The sequence below is a fragment of the Perna viridis genome, chromosome 1 (assembly GCF_037379345.1).
Source record: "Perna viridis isolate PV_CMFRI_1.1 ecotype Kerala chromosome 1, ASM3737934v1, whole genome shotgun sequence".
Lineage (NCBI taxonomy): Eukaryota > Metazoa > Mollusca > Bivalvia > Mytilida > Mytilidae > Perna > Perna viridis.
The window spans coordinates 35,144,699-35,165,972 of record NC_142445.1 but is presented as its reverse complement, the minus strand read 5'-3'; the positions used below and the strand labels follow the sequence as shown (position 1 = coordinate 35,165,972).

The 21,274-nt window shown below is 33.3% G+C and overlaps 1 protein-coding gene across 1 annotated transcript; it reads right to left on the bottom strand.

Annotated features, from left to right (window-relative positions):
* Nucleotides 1-2,263: 2,263 nt before the first annotated feature.
* LOC148628516 (interferon-induced helicase C domain-containing protein 1-like) lies at nucleotides 2,264-20,739 on the bottom strand. The gene is made up of 11 exons (XM_088588857.1): nucleotides 20,357-20,739; nucleotides 16,904-17,059; nucleotides 16,353-16,441; nucleotides 15,277-15,534; nucleotides 14,355-14,517; nucleotides 13,326-13,424; nucleotides 12,349-12,551; nucleotides 10,258-10,399; nucleotides 9,752-9,970; nucleotides 6,343-6,510; nucleotides 2,264-4,387 (listed from the first exon to the last, which is right to left on the bottom strand). Exons 1-11 carry the CDS (start codon nucleotides 20,655-20,657, stop codon nucleotides 3,765-3,767), a joined length of 2,421 nt encoding a protein of 806 aa, XP_088444983.1. The 5' UTR covers nucleotides 20,658-20,739; the 3' UTR covers nucleotides 2,264-3,764.
* Between the last annotated feature and the right edge of the window lie 535 nt (nucleotides 20,740-21,274).

The window sequence follows — 21,274 nt, the reverse complement described above, 5'->3', positions numbered from 1 at the left end:
GTCGTCCATAGACACTTGTGTTTTCGTGCGATAATCTAAGTATCACTAGTAGTTGGTTGATCGTTGCAAAATTTTATAACAAGGTTAAAAACCACAAAAGGAATTTTGGTATTGATTTTGAGGGTTATGGCCCAACAGTCTTAGAATTAAGAGCCAAAAGGGGCTTAAACAAGAATTTCATGGAATGTAACTATATAACTCAAACACAAACATAGACAGGACTATGATATTGTTGCAATATATTCTACACAAGGGTCAGACTTGGATTGATTTTTGGGGTAAAGACTTGAACTTCTCAGAAATAAGGGACAACAAGGGGGCCAGAAACATGCATTTTCCTGGTGTCCAGAAAATAACTTTATGGTAAATAAATGATATTTTTGTATTACAAGGTGCCAGACCACATAAGAAAGACTGGGATTGATTTTTGGGGTTGTTACTTGAGGCAAGTAAGAATAAGGGGCCACAAAGGGGACAGTAACCATTTTTGTCTGATTTCTTGTCGATAGCTTATTTATTTCTGGTCTGATTTTGATTTTTTTATTACATTCCTCATGAAATTCCTGCCTGCGTTTTTCAATCAGATTTCAGATGTCTCTTACGGATTTTGAGTTAAAAGGACCCGAAGAGGACCACGCCCCCAAAAATGGACCTTTTTTGAAGCATTTTTGGTGCGATTTTGATTTTTTTATTTGATTTCATATGAAAACCCTAGCCTAAAGACAAAAGTTATAAGAAGTAGGCTTATCAAATTAACCCTATTATTTACTGTTTTTGAGATAATGAGATACAAAGTGATCCATAAATGCACCCTGAAGCAGACCTTTATACTTAAATTGAATTTCAAAATATTGTGCAATACTGTGTCAAAATGAGTTGTTGTCACTTGCCTCAAGTGAACTGAGTTCAATTGGCTGCGCTCGGCTAAGCTTTTTTCTGACACATGCACTTGAATCATAATTTAACATCGAAGCATCGACTTTTATACGATTTTATGTCTTTTCCTAGTGACAAGGAGAAAAATTACAACAGTTTTCTTTCCTAGAAAGAAAGGAACTAATATTTACGTTTAATAATTTGCCGTGTGTCGCTAATTATATAATGAATATGGAAACAAAAGGAGGCTACGTTTTGACAGAGAGAACATTTCCGTTCAAGCAAGACTTAATATTTCAAGAAAAGCTAAATCGGAACTCAAGGACTAGAAACTAGTTATGACTAAGGTCGCACTAATCCTCAATAATATCAATTCTTTCTCTCAGAAATACACGAAACTGTGGATCTGCCACTTTGGTATATATATATAATATACGAAGATGCAAAGAGATGCAAGAACTGTCCGACCGTCTGTAGTGTTACCATGTGAAAATTAAAGAACCAACTTCAACGAGTTTCTCTAAACATGATGTTTAGTTTAGCACTGTCCTTGCACAATCCTCCTCGAGGAAACGATCTCCTACTTCAATTTAAGGTTTAAGTAAAAAAAATAGCGACATGTACCATGACAAACCATCGTTGCCACCAGATATTTTATTTTTATATGAATCTATTCCTAAAAGAAAAAAAAATGTCACCAATCCAAGACCGACCAACGTTCCTTTTTATGTCTTTCTTAAAGGCATGATTTAGAGTAAAAATTTAAATCAAAGCATTTTCTCCCTAAATTAGTCAGTTTCCAGGAATTATTTTGAATACAAACTTATTGAAACAATTATTATTAAGTAAAAATGACAATTTATACTGCTCTGGGTATTCAGTATAATTTGGCTTTAAGGTCTCAGTCTTGTATTCTTTGCCCTATAGGCTTCTATAGTATACCTTAAATTTTCATGATTTAAAAAAAAAGGACAAGAAGTTTCAATCTAACTTTTGACCATGTTTTTTTTATTAAGAAAATGTCAAATACAATTTTAAGGTGCATCTTTGGTACACCAGGTCAGGTCGAACTAAAAATAGACTTTTTCTATATTCACTTTTATTTTGAGTTCATAAAATAGACCCCTTTTCTGAAGCATTATTTTTCATAAAAATACTGTTTTTCATCAAAAACAAGACTGTTATGTCATAGCTTGATATTTACCCTGTGCTTTTAATGAAAAATGATAGTCATTTGCCAAGAAACAAAAACAAGAAAAGGTAAGAAGAAAGTGCACTATATTTTTTAGCCTTCATGTTTTGATGTACACCCACTCAGGAATATGTAATACAAGACTGATACCTTAACAGTGAATAATAAAGCCAGGCAAAGAGAGATAACTCTTAGTTGCTTGATATGGAAAGTCTTTAATTCGGCAGAGAACACATTTCTAGTATAAGGCTGAATTCCAACAGATGAACTCCTGTGTCTGCAAATGCAAAAGATCATTTGTTTTCAATAAAATGTAGTAGGATTACATTTCAAATTTCACAATTCACATTTTGTAACATATAACAAAACATAATTCTGATACAAATATACATGACACATTATTACATGATCAGCATGATCAGCAAAACATTAACAAAATAATATTTAAAATCAAAATATAAGCAGACAGAACTTTTACACAACAATACAAGTATACAAAAGCCATAACAAACTAACTATTCTAAACGAAGTATGTGCAAAGGGGAGATAACATTAATTTTCTCAGAAGAATATATGAACCCCTTTTCTTATTACAAAACTCTACACCGATTTGTGTAATGCTTTAACCGAATAATTGGTTAGGGGATTGGTTCAGCAAGCAGTCACACTACAGACTCATCAACCTTCATCAATGTTCACATAGACTTCTAGCTAGTCTTTCCCAATGTAAACCAGCTAGCAATTAACTGCTTGAAGCATACATTAATAACCTTCCTCACAGAGAAAAAAACCTTACCCTACTTAAAATGAAATCCTCACTGTATCAAAATTGAAAAAAAAATTGCCATAGATTTGTGCCTTCATATAAATATAAATACAATGAATATTGATTTTTTTCCAAATGATATAGTTGAAGTAAATGCCAAAAAGTAGTTATTCTTACTTCTGGTTTTGAAATAAAATGCTTTGCAGGGTGCAGTTTGATACGACTGCAGAGGTCTAACCTGAACAGGTGAGGCAAATATAGACACATCATTCAAACTTGGCACAGCTTGGAATTTTGATTATGATCAGACATTTGACACAGGATAAAAATTTGACCAGAACTGACATGGTTACTTTTTGGCCCTGATTCCTAAAGAATGGTTCAAGTCAAAACAAAAACTTTCTGTGGAGATATGGCACCTTGTGGTACAATTTAAAAGTGACCCAATCCCTTTAACTGAAGTAATCCGCCATCAGAAGAAAAACAAATTTGTTTCTGGCCCCTTTGTGGCCACTTTCAGGTATTCCTACTCGGCTCAAGACAACCTGAAAAAGTCTTCCTTTTGTGGTATGGCAACTTGTAGTAAAATTTATAAGAGCTCCATTCACTTTAACTCCAGTTATCCAGTGTACATAAGGAAAATGCTTGTTCAATGCTCCTTTTTGGTCTCTAATTCCTACAAGGTTCAAGTATTAACCCCCAAAATCAATCCCTGTCTTCCCTTTTGGTATGATACATTCTAAAACAATTGCAAAGAGATTTATTCACTGATGGTCAAGTTATTGTCTGGACATCAGGAAAATGCATGTTTGTGGTCCCCCTTCTAGGCCCATAATTTCTGAAAAAAACAAATACCATCTATTGCTATTAAAAAGATTATGGTAGGATTAAGCTGGAGTATCTGCATCATTTTCGTGATGACGAGTTTTTCTATAGCATATTTTTTGCCTTGAGTGCCTTGGCGTATGGCAATAAATCATGTTTATGGTCCAAATCAGGTACATTAAAAGGCAAATTTTTCCATTTACCAACATTTACTGGACGGCAATCTCCTTTACGGAAGTATGTAAAGGCAGCTTGTGCAAGATACAACAACCGAACATTTTTGTACTTAAAAACAGTTCCCATTTCTTTTTTACAACTTCTATGATACCATTTGGACTGCATGACGGCACTGGATGGATTAAAGGATGTTGATTGAATTGGTTTTTCTATTATGAAGTCCCAGAGTTCAACATCAAGTACAGCATAATGATTCTTCTCGATGCACCGCATATTTTTGCATTCAATCTCAAAACCTCCACATTTGCAACCAAGCATAAACTTTGATGCTTCACCTGTTTTTTGCTGTTCAGTTGCAGTTAGTTGTTTGAGTTCTTCATCTACAACAACATCATCTTGAATCTTCTTTATCTTCTCTCTAATGTCTTCATTTTTAATCATATTGACTGCTTGTTCCATGTATTCTATTCTTTTGTTATTAAGAGTTTCTCTAAAAATGTCTTTGAAATAGGCTAGAATTATTCGAGTACCTGCTTTTGTTCTGATACGCCCTGAAAATTTAATGTAAATAACAGTAAGCTATCAAATGCAGTTCAGTTGCTTGACTATATCTTGTGTAAAAATAGAGCCATTCAAAATCATCAGCAATCATTCTTGATAAGCATATAATTTGTAGCAGGGACAAGGTCCATCAATGACAGTGAGATTGAGGGCACTTTTACCTACCATGCTTAGTGGGCTAGAAACAATCCTTCACCCTGGAATTTTTGTTGTAATTGTACCATGAGTTTTTATTTTTCATCCTATTCTGTCTTTATAATTTCATAAATTATGTCCTCCCCTTAAAGCCACACAGCTGCCAACAAATATACAAATCAATTATATTCAAGTTCTTATCTAATGCACCCAATATACTAGTATATTTTGTAACATGAATAATATTTTATCCTGCAATGAGGTTATTTGTTAAACGAATAAAGGTATACGGTTATTTTTTTTGCTGTATCCGTAAATTAGCAGGTTATCGACTTTCTGGCTCCTCCCACTCACATGATCGGCGGAACTACTTTTTTTCTGGTATGCATAAATTAATCATGGCCGCCACCATAGATACGATATAAACAAATTGCGATTGCGTATCCGGTTAATCTTTTTTTCGCTGTTTTGTCTTGTTTTCACTTTTTTAGCTGAATGAAATAAAAGATTTTATGTAAACCAAATAATGATTTTGTTTGTATTTTTTTCACCGTCATATATATGGCAAATCCCAAATCTCGTTCAGATTTGATTCATTATCAGTTTGCAGACAACTTCCCTTGTCATTTCAGTCATGTCGGACTCGGAGCCAGAGTGTCCGTCACAATTTAACATAAACTGGTCCCCACTTAAAGAAATTGAAGCATTGCAATATGATAAAACTCTTGAAGAGACAAATGACCAGGAAACTGTAATGCTCTTGGATTTATTACTGCCTAAACCCCAAGATAATGAATCAGAGGAACACTACATTATAGATCTGCCCATACAACTGCCTCCTCTTCTTCAAAAATCTCAAATATTTCAAATCCCAAAGAAACTAGTGTGCAAATTTCACCCCTGAAATCTACTGCCATATACCAGACAAAACAAGTCAGCTTCCACCTTCCTCACGAAATTCAAAACCTTAATGTTCTTAAAATCGACTTTACAACATTTAAAATATTTGTATTTATTGTTCATTTTACTCATTTGTCTCTTGGAATTAAATAAATTTTGATACATTGCTCATTTTCTTCAAACAGCTTTGACAGATTATATGGTGCGGATTAAATTTCAATGTTTACTGAGTCAGGCGCCATGTGTATCAATTTTTTTCCTCTGGTTTAACGATCGGGGCTCCTCAGGGGATATGCATTTTAAAATTTTATTTTAAATATGTACATTCACACAAAACTATTAATATAATGGGATAAAAACAATATAGTTACATTGTCGAAAATTTTTGAAGATATGTGTATTCGGCTTGGAACGGGGGAAATAGCTCGGCAGAGCCTCGCATTTCCTACCCGTTCCGTTGCCTCATCACATATCTTCAATAATTTTTGACAATGTACCTATATTGTATATATAACAATGTGATACAATATTCTTTATGATCAACATGAACTGAAACTTGATTCATAATGGATACATCTTATAAAAAACAATCTTGCCATTTACGATATTTAGTGGACTGATAACTTTTACTTCCACCCGAAAAATAAAATGATCACTGTGTTTTCTAAAATGTAAATGATTGTTTTGTTCAACATGTCATAGTTTTCCTTTCCGCTTTTGTCTACCCTGGACTTGACTTTTTATGAGCAGCTCAGCAGGTTTTTCTGCTAGAATCTTGATTCCCTTGATCACTCTTTCTCTTGTCATTATAAGGCCCACCTACCGCTGCCATTTTCAAAATTGATATGCAATAGGGCACTTATTTCAAACAATGTTCAAATCTACAAAACCTGCTCAGAAAAAAATATACCTTTTGCTTGTTTTGAGGAGATTTCATTTCCAATGTAGTTGTAGTAGACAACCATACTACAGTCTGGGACATCAATGCCTTCCTCTGCCACAGAGGTAGCTACTATACATTGGAGTTCGCCCCTTCTAAACTTATCCAGTATAATCAGCTGGTCTGTTTGACTTGTGCCTGAAAGATTGGTTGCATAACTTATTACTGGAATATGCAAAATGATGCTTCAATCATTCAGTTACATAAATATTTATTTCATTTTACACAAATACTATTAGACTGCCAATTGAAGACATATAGTCCAGTCAATCTAACAAATGTTTGCCCTTAATATAAACAAATTGCTACAGAAGATATTTAAGTTCTATGCTATAGCATTTTTACCAAAATAAGAACAGAAAAATGTCTAATGTGTATTATGATGTTTTGGGGCCAGCTGCAGCCTGGCCTTTGGTATGAGGGCTTCCTTTGCATTCATTGAAGACCAATGGGTGGCCTAGGGCTGACATTTTCATCCCAATGGGGTTGTTGTCTCTTTGACATATACCTGAATACACCATACCTAAATCTAATGTGCAGAAACCTACAAATAAGCATTTCAAATTTTCTATGGACATTATTATTGGAAAGGGGAGATAACTCTGTCAAAATGGCTGAAATAACAATAGATACTCAATCATAATTATGCTTTATCTGATGACAAAAAAAAGTAAGGCAGGAGTTAATCAAGAGGTGTCAAACCATTGGTCAAAATGTCAGCAAAATCTTGATGAGCAATTTCAGAGGCATTAGAGTCACCTGTGTAACAAACTCATTGACACATAGTGACAAGATTCTTTGTCACCTTGTGGTGGAGAACAATACAACCATACCTGTTAACCTTTAGAACAGTTTATGATTGAGATTTTCCTTATTGATACTGTCTCATGTGGGAGATTTTTATATAAAAACAAATTTTTGATGTAAATGTTTGCTTCTTTTGTATTTCCCACAGAAAATATAGTAACTTTAACCAAGAACCTCCTACATTCATTCTTATGGGAAATTCTAAATTCTTCATTGATTTTGTGGGAGTCTTTCCCCATCACCTAAATGTAGGAGAGTTAACAGGTTTTGATAAAAAAAAATGTAAAATATTGCATTTCTCTTAATAATGAAAGTTTTTTAATGTCACCATATATAGTTTCAAGAATAAAAAGGACTGTTACTTCTAAGTTTCACTTCTAACATTCCTATTACATAACATTTTAAAAAAGTAATTTTCAAAGTTTCAAGGTGAATTCCGAGGACAAATGACATCTTTATGTTGCACACCATTGTGAAGCATGGAAAATAAGGCTTTCATAATGGTTCAATGATTGTAGAAATTTTTTACAAAATTGACTTGACTGAAAATCCACATTAATACCTATTCTTCTATCTGACAGCATGGAGGCAAATTACTCATGCATGTGAACAATATTCATACATTTTTTGTAGTAAACTATCTATAGTATTGAAGGAAGAAACCGATTTCTTTGAGCCGCAACTCCTCAGAAACCATACAAGGTTGAATATATTTGTGATATGAGGTAGAAATGTTGTTGTGTACTTCCTAAAATTGTCTTTGAAACAATTATTTTTCTATGGAAAACACGAATTTTTAGAAACATCCGAATTCGAAGACCATCATTGGTCCGTGTGTTATAATACGCTTTCGTGCATGCTCAATCAATGTGCTGCCTGGATGATGTGTACATGTGTTACATTAGAATTGTAAGTTCATTATTTTGCTTAATTAAACAACATCCACCATTTTTCTGGGGTGCAATACTGTCCAGACATGGTAAGGCATAGAACGTTTGTCAAAATAAAGCTTCCCCTTCTATGAGGGTCTTCAACAACGAAAAAAACGTTAACACCCTCAAAGCAGACCAAGAAGGCCCCCTATAGCTTGCACATAAGCAGAGTTCTTGATAACATAAAAATTAAGGTTACTCTCTTGCTGCCAATTGGCCATGGAGTGAAAATTTGGGCAAAGCTTCAGGATAACCAGCTAATAGCACCAAGGGTACAGGTAGAGACTGCTAATCTTGAATTAATGGATCACAGCAAAAATACATCATTGACGCAACACATGTCTGAAGCAGTCAGATTGTTTTTTGCAAGTGTAATTTAATGGAGTTTGTTTTTTTCCTCAACAGGCCATATAAACTTTTTAAGTCTTCACCTTGCATTTGTCTGTGTCGTCATCATAGTTGTAAAACATCAGCTCCTCCCATACCCTAACATATGGAGTAGTGTCACAACTTTAAGAGCTATTTTAGCCAACAAAAATTCACATTCAGCTTTTGACAGTTAGAATACATTCCTTGGAACAATTTTTAACAAATACAAAAACATACAATGTTCTGTTGTGCAATGGTGAATCATGCTCTCCTGTTACAGTTGCATTTACTATAATTAAACAAGAGGCTCTAAAGAGCCCGAATCGCTCACTTGGCTTCATAAGCAACATTCTATATTAGTAAAATTAGTCATGTTTTTTCTTAGATTAAATTCCTAACGCTCATACCTAAGGAACAATCATATCAATTTTCATTAAATTCTGTCCAGTAGCTTCTGAGGAGAAATTATTTAAAGTAAATTCCATTCATATAGCAAAAAGATGTCAAAAAAGACCAATAACCCAAACATGGCTAAAACATGCTGAACATTTAACCCTGTGTCAGAATTTAGTTAACCTAACAGTTTTGGAGATACATGTGAAAAACTTCTGTATTACCCCCCTATGTTCTATTTTTAGTAACAGTGGCCATGTTTTTCAACAGATCAAAAATCCCCACATGAATTCTATGCAGAATACCCTAAGGAACATTCATACCAAGTTTGGTTCTTTTGGTAAAGTAGTGTCCGAGGAGAAAAGTTTTGAAAAATTGATGACAACAGACAACGACAGATGCAAAGTGATGGCAATAGCTCACATGGCCCTTTCAGCGAGGTGTGCTAAAAAGTAGAATGTTTTGTTGAAAAATAACATCACTCAGGTGGAGTTTTGCATCATTTTTTAAAAGTATGGTATGATGTACTAAGAACGATTGCAAACAAAGCTGTTAAAAACGATTACTTGTATTGAAGGGCAATCTGAATTGGAGAGTCTTAAACTGTAATCAAGGGAACAAAGATTTGATTGGAAATCAAAAGAATATATTTCAAGGGTAAAAACTAGACAGGGAAAATAGACAAATAGACACACGCAATGATGAACATAATAAAACCAAAATAACACATATAAAGAAACAAAAGTATATGAGCAACCTAGGTTTCACTAAAGCTGAGAGCATGGATCAGGTGTAAGGATAGGTTAAGTATCCTCTACTTTCCTAGATACACCCATTAAAACACTGAATATGACTTGTTATTTAAATCTAAAACTTACTCCTTGTTCCTGTGAACATTTCACACTTGTAAGATTTCTTTGACCTCAGTAGTTCACTAAGCTGGCTGGCAACTTCTATAGTCTTGACAAATATTATAAATCTTGTCTCTTCATTTCCCATTTTAACATTATCCCTCAAAGTTTCTATCAGAACTTCTACATTTCTTTCCTTACTGCATAACTTCTGACCCTGCTTTTTACTTAGATCATTTTGAAGGGCTGCAAATAAATAGTTATAAAAAACTTCATTTGTATCAAGATATTTCAGGACATTTTATAGCTGTTATCCATCCCCCCCCAAAAAAAAAAAATCCTGCAAGTTTTATTTATAATGCCCTTTTTTAATTTCTAAAAACATATCAAATTTTTTGTTGTTTTTGTGAAAGGTACATCCTGTTATATGACACCATAGCCTTTTCATAAAGTAACATTTTACCGGTAGTTTACCAGGAAAATACAAGCTGAGTATGTCAACAGGAACATGTAAATGAAATGTAAATTCTCACCAAACATATGTTTTGCATAAGATTTTTCTATCAAGTCATTTCTGGCTTTCTCCATCTGTCTTTCCTCAATCTGCTTCTGTAAGGCCTTCAATGTATGTTCCTCTGATAAACACTCATTGACATCAAGTAACTCAGTCAATATCTGCAAAAATAAACAAACAAAAGGCTCCCAGGAGCCTGAATCGCTCATCGTATTAAATTTTGACTTTCAAGGGCAATAAATTAAACAAGGAGTTGTCCAACAATTTTGACAAAAGAAGACTTTGGTAGAACTTATCATGAGGATCATTTCAGCAGTTGAAGGTTTCTTTATATCTATAATAGTTTTCAAGATATTGGCTGAAAACTGTAAAAAAAAAACAAACAAAAAAACATCATTTTTCACCTTTCAAGGGCAATAACTCTTACAAGGAGTCATCTGACAACTTAGATCCCTCAAGACTTTTGTAGGCCTTATAATAAGGATCATTTCAGCAATTGAAAGAAATGGCTAAACCTAGCAGTTTTGGAGATATAATATGCGAAAAAACTACTCTCTGACCCCAATGTTCTATTTTTAGAAATGGCAGCCATGTTTTTCAACAAATCGAAAACCCCTATATCAGTTCTATGCAGGAAACCGCAAGGAACATTCAAACCAAGTTTGGTTCCAATTGGTCAAGTAGTGTCAGAGGAGAAGATTTTGGAAAGAAATTACACTAAAAATAGCAAAAAACGTTGAAAAAGGACAATAACTCTAACATGGCTCAACAGATTAAAATGAAAATTGAACCACAGATAGATCTCATCATGCTGGACACTTAACTAATCAGAATTTGGCTCAACCTAACAGTTTTGGAAATATATGTGAAAAACTACTGTCTGACCCCTATGTTCTATTTTTTAGTAACAGTGGCCATGTTTTTTGACGGATCAAAAATTGACACTTCAGTTCTATGCAGGATACCCCAAAGAACATTCATATCAATTTTGGTTCCAATTGGTCAAGTAGGGTCAGAGAAGAAGAGTTTTGAAAAATGTTAACGATGATGACGACAGACAACAAGTGATGGCAAAATCTAAGAATTTATTTGAATTTAATAATGGTACATTCATAGGACCACAAAAACTAGTACATATAGATTATTACATTGCATTTCAACACCAAGACTGTGGGAGAGCTCTGCTTGAGGGTTAATGTAAAGGATAATACAGAACAATGCAATGTCATAAACTTTTTTAAACATAATAAAATCGTTACAAAAAAACTCTAATTATTTCAAGTCACATTCTAATGTAGCGTTTTTATTTATTAATAAATTATTCAAAATTAGAACGTTAAATTTCTTTTTATACTGCAACCTTTATTTTGAGCAATCAAAAAGCACTGACTGTATATTTACAAGTGATATACAGTCACTGACTGAATATCACTTCTGTGAGACGTCACAAACATTACATTATAATGAAACTGCCAGGATATTGCCTGCTTCAATTAATTCCGTTTTTTTTTTCTGGCATAAAAGGTAATTTATCATTCAAAATTTTTAAAATTTTGTTGCAGTATAAAGACAATAAGCGTGCATTGAAGAAAAACTTCTACAATTTCAGCTCAAACCAATAAAAATGCAAAGGTGTCTGCCTCGCATTTTCCAGAGGTTCTAAACCTCAACTATATATCAGTTTAATGTCAAGTCAGTGCACAATTACTATCAACAGGCTGATATCATTGATGATGGGCCAATAACCAGGTATCAGCCCAGGTCTGATATCGACTTGCAACTTCCAGTGTTATTAACATGGCAAAAATGTCTGTATCACTTTCCAACATGCTATAATAACCCTAAATTGAAAGGAGGTGATTGAAAGAAGGTGTTGGAAGCTTTCTTTTTTATCTACTTATAATTCCTTAGTTTTAATATGATTCTCTCCTAAAAATACTAACTAGCTAAACGACTTCAAATTTATTGTTTACAAATCTTTTTCTCTCCGACGACTTATCTAGCTTAGAAGATTGGAAATGCCTGTATGTATTATTAAAAAAATAAATCTATTAATGTCACTTTATGAGTCTATACTGGTTTTGGACGACCTTCTCCTTCTTAACTTTACCTTCAAATATTCCCCTCCAGTCCTTATCTTTGCTGACACTTCTGGTTTTCTCTTGGAAATGGGGGCTGTCTTATCCTGCAGGTTGCAGCACCACTGTATGTACCTGGTTGAGTTTCTATTGTCCTCTTTTTGCAAAATTTCATTCCTCATAGCAAGAAGTTTGATTATATTGTTTTCATCCTCGTCCTTAGAGTCAAGTTTGTCTATAACAAATCCATGCATTTAACTCTAAAAGTACTAAAAGGCCAATTACAAGTAAAAAAACAAGTATACTATATTATTTCCAGTATATTTTATGCATGCTCTGAGGAAACGTGATGTTGGTTAAACAGTATATACCCTACTCCTAGATGTTCGAATAGGATGGTAGGATAGAAAATAGTGTTACAGCAAAATTATAACACGGATTGGTGGACAGGTAAAGGAAGACAGAGAGGGGATGGTGGGGAGAGAGAGAGAGGATAGGAGAACTGAGAAAGGTATTCCCTGTCCACCCCCACATATATGAATATACATTGGCGACTGCAGAGTAAAGATTAAGTCAAGACCATGCAATTATTAAAAAAAAGAATTACATCATTAGACATGATGACCTTTCAAAATGTTCGAAGTAAGAAGTCCCCCTTACAGGGATTTAAATCAGTGGTGGTCGGAGGTCCAGAACCCTCAATTTCTGTCCTAGGACCTTTGAAATTTCATTTAACCTAGACCCTGGAACTTCAACCCTTTTAATTGACACTAATGAGGACTAGAAAGTCTAGGACCTTCCACTCTTGATAGAAAATTTGAACCACTGCAGTAGTGTATTTCTAGTTCTGTCAATTTTTGCTATTTTTTTGGGGGTCAACCTACATAGTAATTATAAAGTAAATTAAAGAGTTCAGACATTTTTATCATAGACAGAGGAGAAGAGAACAGACTTTTTACAAGTCATTTTTATTAAAGTTAGAGTGAAATTTTGATATACATGTACCTACCTTTTTCTTTATCTACTATTATCTCCATTTTTAACATAGCTTTCTCTATTACTTTGTGTCCTGGATCTGACTTTCTGTCTTGTTTCAACTTTATAACATCTACAATAATCATAAATAAATATAAGAATGCAAAAACTAGTATTAAAATAGGGCATTAATGGAGCCTTAATTGATATCCTGCCATGTAAAGGTTAAAAAAAGGAGATGGCAAAATTTTCAAAATGGCTTAACTCAAAAACTGCATTTTGGATTTTGTTGAAAATTGAACTAAACCTGTACTTTATAGGACATAACAACTGTGCAGTTTGGAAAAAAAATTATTACTTCATTCTTTAATTATCATCTGGAAACCATCAGGGAACAGACAGACACATAAATTGTTATAGGGTATCACGTAAATACTTTGCCACTTCATGTTTCAGGGTTAAAAATGTACTAGCACACTGAAGATGATTCTTCTCCCACTCAACATTAAAGACAAACCAAAAGTATGTAGTGAGATAGAGAGAAAACTATAATATGAATTGCTCACCTGGCCTAATAAGCTACATTTTATATTTTAGTAAAAGCAACCATATTTTTTCAAGGAAAAATTCTGTCCAATATTTCTGAGAGAAATGGTAAAAGTAATAGCAACAACAATAAAAAAAAAAATGTCCAAAAAAGGAACAACTCTTTGATAGGTCATCAGATTTTCATTAAACTTTAACCACTGATAGGTCTCAAAATCCTGAATATTCTCTTTTTGTCAGAATTTGGCTAAACCTAACTATTTAGGAGATAAAAAGTGAAAACCCTATGTTATATTTTTAGCAATTACGGCCATATTTTTTTAACGGATCAAATATTAACTATAATAAAAAATCGCACACTGTAAAAACCAATATCAAAATACATGTAATCCTAATTCCAACTGATTCTTATTCTAAGAAAGATTAACTATCAGAAGAACAGAATTATTTTTTGAACTAATTTGCCTACCTCCTTCTGCACTTGAAAATTCACAAGCAATTACAATCAATACTTTACCTGTGTTTATACCATCTCTTCTCAAATGAGGATCATTCTTATTCTTGACAATGGTTGACAGATTTTCAACATCCAAATTTGCCATAACCTTCACTATATGATCTTTTGCTTCACTGACAGTATTAGCCTTATTAGTACCAAGGGTGGCTGTCAAACCAACTACCTAAAGTCAAAATAATTTGCTTTTGTTACTTTGTATGTATGATTTTAGTTACTCTATATTCTTTTATTGTTGTGTGTGTCTGTTTTCCATGTCTGGTCTTTGTCCCTGGATTACATTCTTTTGATTACCGCTATAACCTTGGTTCCCTTGATTACCCTTTCAAATAGAACCAGAAAAATAACTGATTCAAAATTTTATCTGAAACAGGTGCAGATCCAGAAATTTATAGACAGGAGGGAGTTCAGGCTTTCATTCGACCATATTATCAAAAATTTTGCACAAAATTTAATAAAAAATTCCAACAAAAGGGGGTCCAAAGCCCAGAACTTCCTAAATCCACTTATGTAAAAGGCATGAATTCATTAATATACACAAATGTCTCTATGGAGGTAAAACTCAACAACGTTAGGGGCAAGTTTATTGCTGGTCTGTATGTCTGTTCAATGCCAAATTAGTTTTATACATCTTTTTACTTTTGTAATTCACTAGTTTGACAATAAAAGTTGGTACTTTAACTATGATATGAGAGTTTAAAACTGTGTGCAATAATTAGGTTCAACCACATAATTACATTTGTTTTAAATGAGACATCAGCATTGAACATTGGACACATTTCCTGAGTAATATTTTCCTGAATATTTGAAAAAATCGTTATACATAAGATAAATTTAAAGTTACTCCAATTTCCTTCCAAGTAGTTTTCTATTTTAAAGTAAATATTACGGCTGCTAGTATTAGATATTCTAGTACCACACTTACTTGAGGGAGGTTTTCTGAACCTTCACTTTTAGCCATGAGGTACTTTATCATTATCTTATTATAGCTGTGATTTTTATATGCATGATGACATTCATCAAAGATCATCAAGGTAAACTTAGACAAAATTTTTTCATCTTTTTCAGAGCACATGGTGTTCTCTAGAACAGCAGGAGTTATAACGAACAGCTGAAACTTGTCCACAAACATATGTAGCTGTTCGCTTCTTTCACTCTCCCCTGTGACTTTAATTGTTTTCTCCTGAAAAAAAAAAAAAATAAAGCCTTAATTTGAAAAATTAGAACTTTATGTAATTTATATTATGTATTAATCAAATAAGACAATGAATATAAAAGTAAGAATGAAACATTGATCAATTTCCCCCCCCAAAAAAAAACAACATAAAAACACAAAACAAAAACAAAAACAACAAAATGCTATGCAGAGTGCAGCTATATACAACAGCAGACAGAAGTTGTAAATATGGACACAAAATTCAAGCTTGATACAACTCTGACCTTTGATTGTGGTTTAAAATTTGACAAAAATTAATAAAAATCAAAAAGCAGGTTACATTTATAAAAAGAAGAAGAATTCTGCAAAGTTTTATGATAATTGCTTGAAGAGTTTTCAAGTTATTGTGCAATTATAGGATATCCAAACCATTTTTATGAATAAAAAGGCCTTTCACTCTTTAAAATAGCCATACATACAGCCACAAGTAGGTGGCTACTTTCCTATTAGCTTAATACAAATTTTGCTAAAGTTGACTTCTTAAACATAAAAATTGGCAAAATTGAAATTCAGAAAAGTATAAAAAATGAAAAGAGATTTAGCATTAATAGCAACAAACTATTAACCAAAATAAAATATATGAGACATAAAAGTAATGAAGCTGTCCACAAGAACTTTAGTTATCTTTTTGCTATTACTCATAACATCAGTGTAAAATCATTCTGAAAAAGGCCTTACAAGTAAAACATTTAGTGCTGCTGATAAATGAAAGAATTTATCCCTGAAAAGAGGGCTTAAAATATAGGAAGTAAAGGTTTTATGTTGTCTTATCAATTATAAATTACCTCCAGATGAGGCAGAAGTTTTCTCATGGCAAGATAATGCTGATTCACAAGAGGAACTGTGGGAGCCATAATAACAACTTTGCATGTACCTGTAAACCATTTGTAACAACAAAATGAAAAGCAGCAAAAAAAAAAACCAAACAGTTGATAGATGAAATAGAGATATGTGCCAGTCATTCATTGATCTCAAGTTATGAATGAATAAAAGAAATTAAAAGAAACAGCTCATATTTGCTTAATTGTATTATTCTATCCTGTCAAAAAAGAGTACAAATGTAGATTACAAATATTTAAGGAACTGACATTTTTTGTATGCATGTTTCTAAACTACATTTTAGAAATATCATTAGAACAAAGTCCAGTTGCTCAATTTTGAAATAAAAAAAAAATTTTTTAATAATCATGCTTTTTATTCTTTTCTATTCCATTCTATTCTATATCAAAAGACATTTTAGTTTTTCATATTTTTCATATAGTTTTTTAGTATTGGCATCCGAATAAAAAATACCTATAAATACAATTATTGGTATCATGGATGACAAAGGCCCTACCTTTATGTTCTTTTTTCAGATGATCATCAATGATGGCAAATGCCACACGTGTTTTGCCTGTTCCAGTCTCTGAGCAGACAATAGTGTTCCTTCCTTTAATGGCAAGTTCTGCCAACTCTTCCTGATAAGGTCGCAAATTGAGTCCCTGTATTTTATCTAAATAGAAACACTGATGCATTTGTGAATAAAGGACAGTGTGGCTGTGTTGTTACAATATCATTCTAATTGTTAATTGTAGAATCTGCTGGGTCTAAGTTAGAAAGGATTATTATTTTGCCAGTAAAACAGAAATTGGAATTAAAATTTTGAGAATGGACCATTTATGATAATTTTCAAAATTTCATAGGCCATTCTTCAACATCTTTAGTAATGGTAAATATTTCTGATTTCAATGGGGAATTTCCAATTCACATGTGATAAATGGCACATGGTCCCACCTAATGCAAATCACTGGTAAAAGGCCTCCAAGGGCACAATTATTAGTTTGGTAACCTCATAGAGCAGTGTTTAGAGTTCAGGATGTCTTCCCCTCCTTTTTTCCTGGACTTCTACTAAATAACCCAGATTAATTTTATCAACCTGTCAGGAAATGATTATCAGGTATTCAATTGTGCACAGTTATTTTGATATTTGTTCGACATGGATATTTTGTGGTTTCAGATGGTGGAAACAGCTGACCATTATATATCCACAATATCTCCAAAGCCACTAGATGGATTTTATGAAACATTCAAGGAATGATTATCAGATAAATGACTTATTTTGATCTAATTGTATTTAGAGTTCCCATTACTATATCAAATATGGATTTTTGTAATTACCTTAGATGGATGGTAGGGGACCAATCCTACTTAAGCCAAAGGAATGGACATGAAACAAAGGCACAATTTGAATAATTTTGCACTATTTAAGCTCTTATCTGTTATCATCCCCCCTACCCCCCCCCAACAAAAAAAATTGAACCAGAGGCTCCCAAGAGCCCATGATACTCACCTTATTCATTTTTTACATTCAAAGGGCAACAACTCTAACAAGAAGTTGTCACAACTGCAAATATGGAGACTTTTGTAGGCCTTATCGTAAGGATCATTTCATCAATTGAAAGTTCCTATTATAGTTTTCAAAATCTTGGTTAAAATATGTTCAGTGTCAATTATAGCTTTTCAAGAGAAATAACTGTCAGGCCAAGAAAAAATATGTTTGTTTAAGGTTACATTAGATGAAAATTTAGTATAGGTAGGGTAGGTAAAATCATTTTATTTTTCAAAATTATTTTATGTATACATATTTTTGGGAGGATTCCTTGACTTTTAAAGCGTTCAACTACAAATTTATAGTTCAGCAGCATTTCATTAAAAAAAATGCTAGGGAAGGCAAAAAAATAGAGTAGGTATGGTAACCTTAAACAGACATTTTGTATGGCCTAACAAGTAGTCATCCTACAACTTCAAGCCAATGTAGAATTTTGTAAGCCTTATCATAAACTGACGGTTTTTTCCTATTAATCATGGTTTTCATGAAAATAGCTACCATTACCAACTGTAAAAAAGGTTATTTTTTGCCTTTAAAGGACAGTAACTCCAACAAGGAGTTGCCTTATATTTTCAACCAAATGAAGACTTATGTTTGCCTTATCATAAGGATCATTTCACCAATAGAAAGTTTTTTTCTATCTTTTAATGTTTTCAAGATATAGGCTAAAAAGCTGCAAAAACATCATTTTTTGCCTATCAAGGGCAATAACTATAACAAGGAGTCATCCTATATCTTTGACCCCTAAAAACTTTTGTTCTATTTTAAGATATTGGCTAAAAACTGCAAACACATCATTTTTCACCTTTCAAGATCAGTAACTCCTACATGGAATCTTATTCCAACTTCAATATCAACTTTTGTAGGCCATACTGTAATGTTCATATACTATTTGAAAGTATTTTCGGTCTATTATGGTTTTCAAAATGTTGGCAACAAACTTCTTAAAAAATCTTATGTTTTACTTTTCAAGGACAATAACTCAAATAAGGAGGACCTACAACTTCAACCCAACAAGGACCTTTATATGCCTTATCATAAGGATTGATTGATTGATTGTTGGGATTTAATGCCTGAGCAGCAATATTTCAGCTATATTCAGGCGATGAACATGAAATGGATGATAACATGAACATGAAATGATGATGATGATGAAATAAAAAAAGGGAAGGGACACAAGGATAATAGGGTCAACAAATTTTGATTGCCACAAGATAAAAGGGAGGGATGGGTAGGGTCGGGCAATTTAGCCTCCTGTGGCGGAGCGCAAAGGTTTCTACTCCTATTGAATACCACAGCAGGGTTCTTTAACGTGTGAGGAACGTAGAATTTTTCCCAACACAGTGCACCACTATGGTTTGCGGTCAGGTTTTCCGTATTATAGCCTGACAACCCCAGCATGTAACATGCCAGGGGTACCCCATTCCACCATCTGGGGCAAATATCCCAGTTGCTCTGTGGGCAGAGCGCCTAGCCCCTGGAAAGGTTCCTGAGCACTATTTAGTCGCCTTTTATGACAAGCTTAGCGCTGCTGCAGGCCTATTCTTTTAACACCCGGACCTGCACGGGGACCTTATCATAAGGAATATTTCATCAATAGAAAGCGTTTTTTTCTATATATACAGCTTCCAAGATATCAGCTAAAAAACTGTGAAAAACATAATTTACTGTCTTTTAATGGCAATAACTTTAAAAAGGAGTTGTCCTACAACTTTGATGTAATGGAGACCTTTGAAGAGCTCTCCAAGCTGAAAAAGGAAGGTCACATTTTTTCCAAGGATCTCCTGTAGTTTTTGGGATATATGTAGAAAATGGTTTACCCCATTGGTCTAAAAATAGCAACTGTGGCCATTTTTTGCACTTGATATATATAATCAACACAATTTTCAATGTAGATATCCAAAGGATATGCTGCAAGGTGAACTCTTTGTCTTTGTCTTTGTAAGAATCATGCAAAATCTGTAATGTGATACACGACCAAAAAGGCTACACATTTTTATCTTTGTTATTATTTAAAGTTGCTATATAGGTCTATATGATGAAATGTACAATTATTCATTCCAATCTGTCTACCTTTAGTAGATAATTCACATTGAAAATCTAATTGATTCTATTTTAATTAGTCCAAATTTCCTCTGACCCTGAAACCCTCCTCTTTTTTATTTGGATGTTCCGACATATCAATATCCAAATAAAAAAGAGGAGGGTCAAAATTCATACTAATTTTAGTGTCATTACTGAATTAACTCCCTTAATTTTGAATTCTCCTAAGAACAAGGGTCATATATGAAAAGTCACATGTCAATCTCTGCTTACTATAACATTTTAAAACAAAATGTCAAAAATGAAAATATGTAGGTTTGCATTTTGCATGATTCTTATCTGAAGTGTTACTTAAAAATTTTTATTGAGTAGATTTACCTTTTTCATCGTCGTCATCGTCGTCATCATCGGACAGCCTTAACAGATCCAGATTCAGCTCTTCCTCATTCTCTTCTGCGTTGCCGTCTTCCTCTTCACCCGCTAAAAGATGACCTTCGACTTCGTCATAATCTTCACTATCAGAATTCGCCCCGTTTGTCTTCCGTTTGACCGATCTTGTGTATATAATCTCGTCCCCAATTTTTCTTATAGCAGTAGAATCAACTGTATTAGAGGAAGATGAAACGTCTACTTCCATTACGTCTACATCAGCGTCAGAATCTTTTCTTTTTTGCGACATGTTTGTTTAACTGCACAAGCGAAACCAGAATTTGGTTTCAAAAAAGTGTTAAAGAAACCCATTAAAATATCTATTTTTAGAAAACGAAAGCACTAGGTCTTAAAAATAAGGATAAAAAAACAGAACGAATTCTAAAAAAAGGCACGCCCATGAGAAAATTAGACTTTTTTGGAGTATTAACACACCAACAAATTGACAAGAATGATCAATGAAAAGAAAAACGTTATTTTTTTTTTCAGCGGGAACGTTCAGCACAAAGGACAGTAACTCAATTCAGAACTTTTAAGCACTATAATTTAATGTGAAAGACTTGTTCAAATTATTCCCATTTCGATATAAGTTTGTCTAAGTCAGCGGGTAATTTTTATCATTTTATTGGATTTTTTTGTGAAATTATTTTATTTTCTTCTGATGCTTATCCACTGATTTTTTTTTATTAGTGGTCGGCGGAAAAAAATCATAATAGATATGATATGACTTATCAACAACCATTTAATAACGTCAATTTGATTGAAAAGAAGCACATGCGTTTTAGAAAATTCAAATGTAATGAAAGCATGCAACAAAAGACAGCAGAGGCTGATCCAGATACTTTGAAAAGGAGGGGTGCCAGCCGG